At 42.8% G+C, this 13,366-nt stretch overlaps 1 protein-coding gene across 1 annotated transcript in view; it reads right to left on the bottom strand.

Annotated features, from left to right (window-relative positions):
- LOC126980934 (metabotropic glutamate receptor 7-like) overlaps nucleotides 1–13,366 on the bottom strand; it is a 200,819-nt gene that overhangs the window by 62,018 nt on the left and 125,435 nt on the right. Inside the window, exons 7-8 of the mRNA XM_050831391.1 lie at nucleotides 11,368–11,508; nucleotides 2,770–2,908 (exon numbers count right to left, since the gene is read on the bottom strand). Of these exons, the coding sequence (XP_050687348.1) occupies nucleotides 2,770–2,908; nucleotides 11,368–11,508 (280 nt within the window). The remainder of the gene's footprint in view (nucleotides 1–2,769; nucleotides 2,909–11,367; nucleotides 11,509–13,366) is intronic.

Raw genomic sequence — 13,366 nt, 5'->3', positions numbered from 1 at the left:
ATGACTAACTGACACTCTCCTGTTGCATCTGTTATCCCTGTTTAGTGCATCAATACCTGACTCATAACTTACCCTTACCTGTGTGACTTGGCAAATAGTTAATATTGATTCATGGTGACCTTTCTATATACTTGACCCTCACATGAATTATCTGATAGCCTTACGCAATACCCTACCTGTTCCAATTGTATCATTGGCTCCATACCTTCTTTATTCTTTCCTATGTGACTTGGTAATCCATTTATATGCTTTTCTAGTGACCTGCGCTTAATGGGTCTGAGGAGATATTCATGACTCTCTGTTTATCTAATATTGCAACACTTGCCTAACTCTCTGACTTGGGAAATAGATGATGAGGATTCCTGTGCGACTTGGCAGTAAAGGGGCTATTACACTGGGCAAATTTTCCGTGGATCTTCAGTCAAACCACGATTTCCGCTAGCGTGGTTCTCATTTGTTTCTTGTTATTACTGCTGATGATGGTGATGAGTAATACCGTCGTCCTTCGGTGAAATCTACTGTAGCTTTGGAAGATTGTGGACACGCCAGAAAACCACGGAAATATGAGAACCACGCCAGCGGGAATCGTGGTTTGACTGAAGATCCACGGAAAATTTGCCCAGTGTAGTAGCCTCTGAAGTTGATATTGATTTCTGGTGGCCTACAGACGAACATGACCCTCCCCTGCTGTACCTCTTACGCCATTCATGACTTTCTATTCACCTGCAACCAACCATGGAGAGGTAGGACTCCACCCCCTGTACCTTCATACAATGCCTCGCCGACCTACACTAACACGGCCTGAGTTAGGAGAATCAGACCACGCCCTGGCCGTCCCTGCGTTCAAGAGGGAAAACTTTCGCCCTCCTCTCGTCAGCTCACCAATCAGACGCTCCATCCTAACGCCCGTCACGTTCCCAATTGGCTGGATATACAAGCGGCCGATGAACTTTCCTAATTTTCTTTACTTTTTCTGACATCAGGTAAACGTTTGTTCTCGTTGAAACGTTTGAGAAATCCTGTTTTTCCTCACAAGTCTGTTAACGTTCTTTCCCACTAGCTAACCTTAATTATTATATATCCGTTCTTACAAATGCTTTCTTTACAAATCACATACTGAAAACTTTCATATCCAGTCCCTGAGAAATGTGACAACTCTTACATGTTTTCAACTCATCCTAATCTTGCTTCTACATATTCCCAGTCTACTTCTCTATGTGTATCTTCTGTGGATGTTGTGGTGACCGTGATCTGGAAAAGTAGGTGGTAGCACACGGCAAACTGTATAACATCAAACTGTATAACATCAAACATCATCAACGAATTCCATACAAAGGGAGAAAAACCTGTATTGGAAGGAGCTTTTAATGGTTGGGTTTGCACATTCAGGGTAGGATACACATATTTAGGAATTTAATGTTTGTAATTGTATGTGATTTCAATACGAACTTGTAGTAATTGTTTGATTAGTAAGAGTAGTAGTAGAAGCAATAGTAGTAGTGGTAGTAGTAGTAGTAGTAGTAGTAGTAATAGTAGTAGTAGTAGTAGTAGTAGTAGTAGTAGTAGGTATTGTTATTATTGTTGTTGTTGATGTAGTAGCAATTCATGTCCACTGTGACTCAAAAACACGCAGCCAAACAAACAAACAAACAAACACACAAACAAGCGCATGCGTTGTGTTACCATCCTCCATCAATGCTGCAGAGTTGCCAATGTCACCAGAGTTACAATGTTGCCAATGCACACAACTTTACTGAGTCAACTTACGTGCCGACACACACACACACACACACACACACACACACACACACACACTGAAAAAAACAACTCACTACACAAAAAAGCAAGATAGCAAAGTCAATATGCAAACACGGGGACACATGACAGCAGCGAGGAAATACGGAGACAACACACACACACACACACACACACACAGACAAACACACACACACACACGCACACACACACACACACACACACACACACACACACACACACACGGACCGACAGACAGATGAACGGGCTGACAACACATCGGATGACATATTCATGCTGACCAAAACAACGATTCTGTCATTAATACAAGGACAAAAGCCACACACACACATACACACAAATACAGTTACACAGCTATCCGTCTGTCCATACATACATACATACATACATACATACATACATACATAATTGCATACATACATACATACATACATACATACATAATTGCATACATACATACATACATACATACATACATACATACATACACACACATTTGCAATCAGAGTGACACACAGACGGACACACAAAGGAAAACATAGAGAGTAATGGACTGGACTTCACGAGCTTAACTTTAAATCCTCTGTACTGAACTCGATAAACACACACACACACACACACACACACACACACACACACACACACACACACACACACACACACACATACATACATACACACACGGAGATACATATATCGACTCATCCTTGCATGGCAGAACTCGCTATCAAGATGTATTTAGGAAGTTAGCCATACTTAAGGCACTAACTAAACACACACACACACACACACACACACACACAGTGACGTCAAACTTCAATACCAGCAAAATTAAAAAGACTGCGGAACATACAGATGCCCCCCTTTCTCTCTCTCTCTCTCTTGCATCTGATTAGTTTCCCCTCTCACTCCTTCCATACTCTTCTTTTTATTTTTCTTTTTGAACTAGTGTTTATTTTTTCATGTCTCTCTCTCTCTCTCTTTCTGTCTAACCTTTCCGTCCAGTTGCCGATGAGGACGTAGTCGTAGTCGTGACCGTGGGGGCTGGGCGGGACGCGTTGGTACTGGTAGATGAAATAGCTGCCTGGAGCGTCCCCGTCCGCGTTGAACTTTACCTCCCGACCCTGCCGCCCTGTTTGACGGAGAGGAAGACATTGTGGATAGGAGGCTGACGCTGGGAGATGGGAACGGCGAGGGGTGAAGGTTGTGCCAAGGATTTGTTTGGTTAGGCGAGGGTAGGAATGAAGGGAATAGAAGAAAATAAGAGAGGATTATAACAGAAGGTGAGGATTTGTTTGGTTAGGCGTATGAGAAGATGTAGGCGGTAGAAGAGGAGGAGGAAGAAGAAGTATAAAAATCAGAAAAGAAAGAATACTATAGCAAGAAGAGGAGGATAGGAATGAAGGGAATAGAAGAAAATAAAAGAGAAGAATATAACAGAAGGTGAGGATTTGATTGGTTAGGCGTATGAGAAGGAGATGTAGGCGGAAGTGGAGGAGGAGGAGGAGAAGGAGGAGGAATAAAAATAAGAAAAGGAAGAAGAGGAGGGTAGCAATGAAGGGAATAGAAGAAAATAAAAGAGAAGAATATAACAGAAGATGAGGAAGAAGAAAATAACAACAACCAAGTGTTAGAAGAAGAAGAAGAACAAGAACAATAAAAACGTGAACAAGAACAATTTCAGGAACAAGAACAGGAAGGAGAACAAAATGAAGAAGAGAAACAGAAAACACGGGGAAAAGAAAACAAAGAAAGAGAACAGGAACAAGAACAGGAAGCGAATAACAAAAAGAACCAAAGAACCAGAACAAGAAGCTGAAAAAGTTGAAAAGTTGCATTGTAGACAAGTATGCTGAGAGATGACGAAGAGAATAATACAAAAGCCTTAAAAGAAAGTGATGATGAAGACGGTGAAGAAAATGGATGAAGATGAAACTGAGGAAAAAGAAGCAAAAGACGAAACAAAGGAAAAAAACAGAAAAAAAGGAAAATAAGGAGCAAGCAAAGGTCGAAGTAGCAGAAGAAGAAGAACACGAAGAAGAAAAAGGAATAAAATAGACGACACCGGAAAACTGAGAACAGAGGAGAGGGAAGTGGGTAAAACAGGGATGGCGGTCGCTGAAGGAAAGGAGAGGAAGGGTGGGGTGTCAGTGAGGGTGGGGTGAGGGGTGTTGGGGAGGGGAGGGGAAGGGAACGATGGGGCGAGATAGAGTTGGAAGAGAGTGTGAAATGTGAGATGGAGTTTGCTGTGGGCTGGGAGAGATTGGTCGTGAAGATGTGAGGGCGTGGTGTTGAAACAGAGAGAGAGAGAGAGAGAGAGAGAGAGAGAGAGAGAGAGAGAGAGAGAGAGAGAGAGAGAGAGAGAGAGAGAGAGAGAGAGAGAGAGAGAGAGAGAGAGAGAGAGAGAGAGAGAGAGAGAGAGAGAGAGAGAGAGAGAGAGAGAGAGAGAGAGAGAGAGAGAGAGAGAGAGAGAGAGAGAGAGAGAGAGAGAGAGAGAGAGAGAGAGAGAGAGAGAGAGAGAGAGAGAGAGAGAGAGAGAGAGAGAGAGAGAGAGAGAGAGAGAGAGTCTGGCAGATGGAGGGATTCAAGATGATCGCCCTTTTTCGTCCCTCCCTTCCTTCCTCCTCTCGTTCATACCTCCATCGTGACCCTCAATCTCTCCTCCTCCTCCTCCTCCTCTTCTTCCCTCCCTGTCTGAGCGATAATTCACACCGTTGAAGGAAAATCAGGGCGAGAGGGAGGGAGGGAGCGAGCGAGGGAGTTCACAGCTGGGCGCAAAGTTGTTGAAGGACACAGGAGGGCGCGGAAGGGGTCGTGGACTTGGGTGGAGAGTGAAGGCAAATGAAGGGAAGGGACGAGTGGAGCGAGGGAGAGGTGGAGTGCCGCGGAGGAGGGGTGGAAAGAGTGGACGGAGCGCTTGGAGAGGCGACTGTGGAAGGGAGGGGAAAAGAAAGAGGAAAGGACGGAAATAAGGAAGGAAAAGAATGGAAAAGAGAGATGAAAAGAGGCAAAGAAAGAGACGGCTGTGGAAAGGAGCGGAAGAAGAGGAAAGGAAGAAAATAAGGAAGGAAAAGAATGGAAGGAAGGAAAGAAAAAGGAACCGGTGGAAATGAGAAAGGAAAAGAATGGAAAAGAGAGATGAAAAGAGGCAAAGAAAGAGACAGCTGTGGAAAGGAGCGGAAAAAGAGGAACGGGAGGAAAATAAGAGTGGAAAAGTATGGAAGGAAGTTGAGAAAGAAAAGAGGCAGCATGGAAAGGAGGGAAAAGAGAAAAGGGCGGTAAGAAAAATAGAAAAGAATTGAAGTTAGACAGATGGAAGGAGAGAAAAAGAGGCAGCTGGGGGAAGGAGGGAAAAGAGAAAAAGATGGAAAAAAAGACTGGAAGGTAGAAGAGAGGGAAAGAGAGAGGCAGCCGAGGAAAGGAGGGAAAGAAAAACAGGAAAAAAAATATGAATGGAAAATAATGGAAAGTTGGGGGGTGGAAGGAAAGGAAGAAGGAGGGTGTTGAAGAATGAAAAGATGGACGGTTGAAAAAATAAGAAAGGAAAAGAATAAAAGACAGTGAAATGGAAAAAGAAGAAAGATGGAAGGAGTAGAGGATTGAAAAATAAAAAAGCGTGCAAAAAAAAAAATTGGAGCGGAGAAAAGGAGTAAAGCAGGAGAAAAGAAGAGTTAAGAAAGGACGAAGTGATTTATAAAGAAGACTTGAGAAGAATGAAGTTTGGGGAAAGTGGACACGGAGAAAGACAGAAGTGGTTAACGCAAGAGAATTAAGCTGCAGTAAAGTGGAACATAATGGATTCAAGTGATTTAAAAAGAAGACTTGAGAGGGAATGAAGTTTGGGGAAAGTGGACACGGAGAAAGAAACAGAGAAGAATGAAGTTCGGGGAAAGTGGACACGGAGAAAGACAGAAGTGGTCAACGCAAGAGAATTAAGCTGCAATAAAGTGGAACATAATGGATTCAAGTGATTTAAAAAGAAGACTTGAGAAGAATGAAGTTTGGGGAAAGTGGACACGGAGAAAGAAAGAGGTTGTAAACGCAAGAGAATTAAGCTTCAATAAAGTGGAACATAATGGATTCAAGTGATTTAAAAAGAAGAAACTGAGACGAATGGAAGGAAAAAAAACGGGAAAAGGAAACAATGAAAAAAAAAGAAGAAACACAATAAAATACCGACTAAACAAGATAAACAAAACTATAATTGGGATAAATGGAAGAAGAGATAAGAGAGAGAGAGAGAGAGAGAGAGAGAGAGAGAGAGAGAGAGAGAGAGAGAGAGAGAGAGAGAGAGAGAGAGAGAGAGAGAGAGAGAGAGAGAGAGAGAGAGAGAGAGAGAGAGAGAGAGAGAGAGAGAGAGAGATGAAACGACATACTGAAAATAATTTTGATACGAAGAGATAGGGCGAAAGATAGAGATAGAGGGAAAAAGTGAGGGATTGAATCAGATGCTGGAAAGAAAATAAAGGAATGGAACTGATAAGAGAGGACTAAGAGATGGAAGCAAGGAAAGAGGAAGGGAGGGAGGGAAATGCAGAGGTAAGGAGTTAAAGACGGAAGGATTGAAGGATGAAGGGAGGGAGGGAGGGAGGGAGGGCAATGAAGAAGTGAGGTGTTAAAGACGGAAATAGGGAGGAAGGAAGCGAGATAAGTAGCCATGTGGATAGGAGGGAGGGAGGATGGGAGGGTGGGAAAAGGAGGGGGAAGGAATGAAGGGGGAAGGGAGATTAGGAGGTATAAAGAGTGAGGGAGGGAAATAGAAGCGTAAGGATTGAAAGACGGGAGTAATGAAGGGGGAAAGGAGGTTAGGAGTTATAGAGGGAGGGAAGGAGGGAGGGAAGGGGGTATGTGGATATGGAGGGAGGGAACGAGGGATTGGGGGTATGGGGGGGGGAGTCAGAGGAGTGGATAAGCCCGAGGAAGGTAAAATGAAGGTCCGTCAAGATAACCAGACTGGCAAACACATCAACGAACGACATTTTCATCCTCCTCCTCATCCCTGTCCTCCTCCTCCTCCTCCTCCTCTCTTCCTCTTCCTCCGTCTCATCCTAGTTTCACTTCTTATACACTTTTCACAATTTCATCATCTTTTCCCTCATCTATCTCCTCCTCCTTCTCTCCCTTCTCCTCCTCCTCCTCCTCCTCCTCTTCTCTTCCCCTTCCTCCGCTTCATCCTAATTTCACTTCTTATACACTTTTCACAATTTCATCATCTTTTCCCTCATCTATCTCTTCCTCCTCCTCCTCCTCTCCTTCTCCTCCTCTTCCTCCTCCTCGGGCAGGCAAGCAGCAGGTCGGGATAACAAGCCGCGGTAACAAGTTTCAGGATTAACCAGTGGAAAAACATTTCTTTTTTTTGCTTTTATAAATCATGGAAGTGTTACCGAAGTCCATGCACGAGAGAGAGAGAGAGAGAGAGAGAGAGAGAGAGAGAGAGAGAGAGAGAGAGAGAGAGAGAGAGAGAGAGAGAGAGAGAGAGAGAGAGAGAGAGAGAGAGAGAGAGAGAGAGAGAGAGAGAGAGAGAGAGAGAGAGAGAGAGAGAGAGAGAGAGAGAGAGAGAGAGAGAGAGTAGGACAGGAAGGGTAGAGGATTGGATGTAAGGGAAAAGAGTGAGTGTTTTAATGGAAGTGAAAAAAAAAGGTTGAAAAAAATTGGTTGAGCTTGCGAGAGAGGAGGAGGAATAGGAGGAGGAGGAGGAGGAGGAGGACGAGGAGGAGGTAAAACAAGAACATAGAAACAAGAAGTAAAGAAGAATAAAAAGAATAAAAAAAATAAAAGGAAAAAGAAAAAAGAAAAAGAAGAAAACGAAAGTGAAAGTAAAAGCGAAAAGGAAACAGATGGCGATAGGTTGAATAAGTAACGAGAGAGAGAGAGAGAGAGAGAGAGAGAGAGAGAGAGAGAGAGAGAGAGAGAGAGAGAGAGAGAGAGAGAGAGAGAGAGAGAGAGAGAGAGAGAGAGAGAGAGAGAGAGAGAGAGAGAGAGAGAGAGAGAGAGAGAGAGAGAGAGTCGTGCACAAGTGAAAGAGTGAAGGGTGGAACTGAGAGGGGAGGAAGAGGAAGAGGGAAAAAACTTGAAAATGACCGGAAAAGAGAATAATGAATAAAAGACGGTAATGAGATAGGGAGGAAGATAAAGAATTGATAAAAAGCAGTAAGCGAGGCAGGTAGAGAAAGAAGGGAAGAGGGACCTTGGAAAATAATGCTCTGCTGTGAGAATTAAGGAGGGAAAAGTTGACTTGAGACGGAAAGAAAAGCAGAAACGTAAAGGAGAAAACGAGGGAGAAAAAGGAAAGAAAAAAAAAGGTGAGGAGCTGAGGGGAGTAAGAAAACTTCAGTGCCTGGAGAGAAGCGGAGGAATAAACTTAAATGGGAAGGTAAAAGAAGTACGAGAAGGCAAGGGAAACTACGTGAAGGGAAAGGAAAGTGAGTGAGGCAAAGGAAAATTGGGGAAAATTGAGAGGAAAGGGAAAACTGGTGTAGGAAAGAACAGTTTAGGACTGAGAGGAAAAATAGGAGTGAAAGGAAGAGAAAGTGATGAGAAAATGAAAATAAGGTTGGGAAAACTTGAGAAAAAAAGGCGTTAAGGGGAAGACAAGTTGAAATAGAAATGACAGGAAAAAAGAGTGAGAGGGAAAATAGGAGTGAAAGGAAGAGAAAGTGATGAGAAAATGAAAATAAGGTTGGGAAAACTTAAGAAAAAAAGGCGTTAAGGGGAAGACAAGTTGAAATAGAAATGACAGGAAGAAAAGGAGTGAGGAAAAACAGGAGTGAAAGGAAGAGAAAGTGATGAGAAAATGAAAATAAGGTTGGAAAAACTTGAGAAGAAAAGGCGTTAAGGGGAAGACAAGTTGAAATAGAAATGACAGGAAGAAAAGGAGTGAGGAAAAACAGGAATGAAAGGAAGAGAAAGTGATGAGAAAATGAAAATAAGGTTGGGAAAACTTAAGAAAAAAAGGCGTTAAGGGGAAGACAAGTTGAAATAGAAATGACAGGAAGAAAAGGAGTGAGGAAAAATAGGAATGAAAGGAAGAGAAAGTGATGAGAAAATGAAAATAAGGTTGGGAAAACTTAAGAAAAAAAGGCGTTAAGGGGAAGAAAAGTTGAAATAGAGATGATAGGAAAAAAAAAGGAGTGAGAGAAAAAGTCGGAATAAAAAATAAAGATAAAGAAAATGATGGGTAAGGAAAAATAGGATTAGGAAAGCTTGAAGTGAGGAAAAGGTGTTAAAAGGAGAGAAAGAAGAAATAGAAATAAAAGGAAGAGAAAATCACGAGAAAAGGAAATAACGGAAAATTTATGTAGGAAAGAACAAAAAAGGATTGAAAGGAAAAATAGGAATGAAAAGAATAGAAAGTGATGAGAAAAGAAAAATAGGGTTAGGAAAAGTTAAAGAGATTAGAGGTGAAGGAAAGGCGTTAGAGGGAAGGAAAGTTAAAAACGGAATGAAAGGAAAAATACAGAACTGAGTGGAAAATTATGAAAATGAAAAGGAAGAAAAAGTGACGAAAAAAGAAAGATTAGACTTGGAAAACTTGAAGTATATAAGGAGAGAAAAAAAAGGCGTTAGAGGGAAGAAAAGGTGAAATAAAAATGAAAGGAAAATAGAACTGTGAAGAACAACAGGAATGAAAGGAAAAGAAAGTTATTAGAAAAGGAAAATCGGGTTAGCAAAACATAAAATGGTAAGAGAATATTAGAAAAAGCGTTGAGAAGAGGATAAGATGAAATAAAAATGAAAGGAAAAGAACACGATTAGAAAAAAAAACAATTGGGAAGGAAAACTTTAAATGATGATAGGAGAGAAAAATGGGTTACGTTAACGGAGGATATGAGGCAAATGAAGAGAAGAGAACCGGACGTCATATTTGAGAAAGTGACATTGGAAGGCGAAGGAAAGAGCGAATCCATAATAGTGACTTAGGAGAGTGGAGATAATGAGCGGGTAGGCAAGGCGATGAATGGCGATTAGTGAACGGGAGTGACAGTGACGGGAACATGAACGTAATGAGGGAGGAGAAAAAGAGGAATGAACGGATATTTTTTTTTATTTTTGTTTTTTTACAGTAGAGGAGGCAGTGCAAGGGCGTAAAAAACAACAAAAAATAATGAAAAAAAAAGCCCGCTACTTACTGCTCCAAAATAGAATAGAGTGGCCAAAAGCAACTAACATGATAAAGGAAAAAAATTAAATGCGTAAAGAACAGAACCTATGATGGAAAAAAAGGCTAATAATAATAATAATAATCGTAGGAAGGAAAGAAAAAAAGGAGGAAGAAGTGGAAAATAATATAGAGAAATGCTAGAAAATTAATTAGGACATATGATCAAACGCGTAAAAGAGCAAGGAAGGAAGGAGAAAGAAGATTGAACAGGAATGATGAAAACCTAACACTGAAAGAAGGAAAAAGAAAATGGGATGTGGAAACGAGAGAACTTATATGAAAAAAAAAAAAACAATGATAACCGTTTGAAAGGAAAGAGGGACAAGTAAAGGAAAATAATGGAGGAAGGTACTTGAGAATTAATTATAACATATGATCGAAAGTAAAGAGGAGCAAAGGGATGATGAGGCAGGAGGAGCAAAGGAGTATGAGTGGGCGAGAGGAAATCAGGGGAGACTCAAGAGGGAATATATAACAGGAAGGAGCACTTGAGTAAAGCTGGTGAGAGAGAGAGAAGAGGAAAAAAAGCGTGATTGACATGGAGATCAGAGAGAGAGAGAGAGAGAGAGAGAGAGAGAGAGAGAGAGAGAGAGAGAGAGAGAGAGAGAGAGATGAAGCGCAAAGTAAATCATCGAGATATTATCAACTTCACACACACACACACACACACACACACACACACACGAACACATCACCACCACCACCACCATCAACAACAATAGGAAAAAAATAACAAAGTAAAAAATATGAATGGGAAATGAGGAGTGAAACATAAATATCAAGAATCCATTATTATCGAAACAAACAAAAAGAAAGAGTGAGATATCGTACCGCCACCATCACCACCACCATCACCACCATAATAAACACCACAAACACCGCCATCACCACCACCAGCATCACCACCACCAACACAAACACCACCATAACAAACGCCACAAACACCACCAACGTCACATACACTTCCTCCCCTTCCGTCAGTGGTCCCTCCTTCCTCCCCAATTCTTCGGCCCTCCTTCACCTCCAGCACCTTCGCCACCTCCTTCAGTGCCTCCTCCATCGATTTCTCTTCCTCGTCCTTCGCCTTATTTATCACCAAAACAACCCCAAACCCTCCGACGCCCCACCCTTCCACTTTCTCCGCTTTCTCCTGCTTTTCCTTCTCCTCCTCCTCCTGCTCCGTCTCTTAATCCTGCACTTCCACCTGCCTTTTAGATTCGCTTTCCTCTTTTCTCCTTTTCCTCACCTTTAGTCTTCTCCTGCTGTTCTACCTCTTCCACTTCTGCCTCCCGCTTCTCCTCTTTCTGAACCTTTTCGTCCTCCTCTTTACTACTACTACTACTACTACTACTACTACTACTACCTCTTCTATTATTATTTTTTCCTCCCCATTCTTCTTTTTACTTAATACCTTACCACCCAGCACTTACCTATGAAGGACACGTTCCTGATGTACTCCAGCATCATGGGACCCGAGGGCGCCGGCAGCACCTCCTCGCACACCGTCATCGCGCCACACTTGTCCTTGAGGAGCGCGTGCAGGGCCCAGGCCAGCGCATACACGGCGTCCACTGCGGGGGAAAGGGAGGGGAGGCGATGAAGCTCGTGTGTGTGAAGGAGAAGAGAGAGAGAGAGAGAGAGAGAGAGAGAGAGAGAGAGAGAGAGAGAGAGAGAGAGAGAGATGATGTTGTGTGCGTGACGGAGGGAAGAAGGAAGTTACGGTGGGTGTTCTCAGATGTTTCCGGCACTCACATCAGGTATTTCCAAAGACTGTAAAGAAGATCAATTGCGTTTCAATGAGTGTTTTCTCAGTCTTGGTACAGAAGAAGGGTCAAACTACCATCAGGGTCATAAAACTACCCCTGGAAATGCCCACAACTCCTAGGAAAGCCTTGGCAAATGTGTGTTTCTTTAGGTTCACGGTACAGAGGAAGGGTCACACTACAGTCAGGGTCATAAAACTATCCCTGGAAATGCCCACAACTCCTAGGAAAGCCTTGGCAAATGTGTTTCTTTAGGTTCACGGTACAGAGGAAGGGTTACACTACAATCAGGGTCATAAAACTATCTCTGGAAATGCCCACAACTCCTAGGAAAGCCTTGGCAAATGTGCGTTCCTTTAGGTTCACGGCCCAGAGGAAGGGTCACACTACCATCAGGGTCATAAAAATATCCCTGGAAATGCTCACAACTAGGAAAGCCTTAGCAAATGTGTGTTTCTTTAGGTTCACGGCACAGAGGAAGGGTCACACTACCATCAGGGTCATAAAACTATCCCTGGAAATGCCCACAACTCCTAGGAAAGGCTTGTCAGATGTGTGTTTCTTTAGGTTCACGGCACAGAGGAAGGGTCACACTACCATCAGGGTCATAAAACTATCCCTGGAAATGCCCACAACTCCTAGGAAAGGCTTGTCAGATGTGTGTTTCTTTAGGTTCACGGCACAGAGGAAGGGTCACACTACCATTAGGGTCATAAAACTATCACTGGAAATGCCCACAACTCCTAGGAAAGCCTTAGCAAATGTGTGTTTCTTTAGGTTCACGGTCCAGAGGAAGGGTCACACTACCATCAGGGTCATAAAAATATCCCTGGAAATGCTCACAACTAGGAAAGCCTTAGCAAATGTGTGTTTCTTTAGGTTCACGGCACAGAGGAAGGGTCACACTACCATCAGGGTCATAAAACTATCCCTGGAAATGCCCACAACTCCTAGGAAAGGCTTGTCAAATGTGTGTTTCTTTAGGTTCACGGCACAGAGGAAGGGTCACACTACCATCAGGGTCATAAAACTATCACTGGAAATGCCCACAACTCCTAGGAAAGCCTTAGCAAATGTGTGTTTCTTTAGGTTCACGGCACAGAGGAAGGGTCACACTACCATCAGGGTCATAAAACTATCACTGGAAATGCCCACAACTCCTAGGAAAGGCTTGTCAAATGTGTGGGTGCTTCCACGCCGAAACGTTTTAGACTATTTTTATGTCTTACCTATTCATGCCCATTCAATTCGTGTTGTCTAAAGGATCGGTCAAACGCGTAATGTTCCATATTTTAAGTTCTTTTATTTGTTTATTTTGGTGTTTACGGCGCTAACCACTGCTGGGATGAAGAGGAAAGAAAGAGGTAGTGTGGGTTGTATGGGATGATGTGTGTGTGTGTGTGTGTGTGTGTGTGTGTGTATGTCAGTGGTGGGCGCGGTACCAAAAGTTTGGGGTTGCATTACGCGGTACTGCGGTACCTCAGCAGCCCCAGTGCGTTCCGCGGTACTCCGGTACGTTTCCCGCCCCCCCTGGTGCCTTCCATGGAACTGCGATACTGCGGTACTTGGTTTCTAAACCAGCACTTAAAAAGAGGAAAAAAAATAGCTCTGCGACACCAATTACCAAAAACACCTATAGGTAAAAAATAAAAAAAAAATAATTAAA

The sequence above is a fragment of the Eriocheir sinensis genome, chromosome 46 (assembly GCF_024679095.1).
Source record: "Eriocheir sinensis breed Jianghai 21 chromosome 46, ASM2467909v1, whole genome shotgun sequence".
NCBI lineage: Eukaryota > Metazoa > Arthropoda > Malacostraca > Decapoda > Varunidae > Eriocheir > Eriocheir sinensis.
The sequence above is the reverse complement of the archived record's forward strand: the minus strand, read 5'-3'. Positions and strand labels throughout refer to the sequence as shown.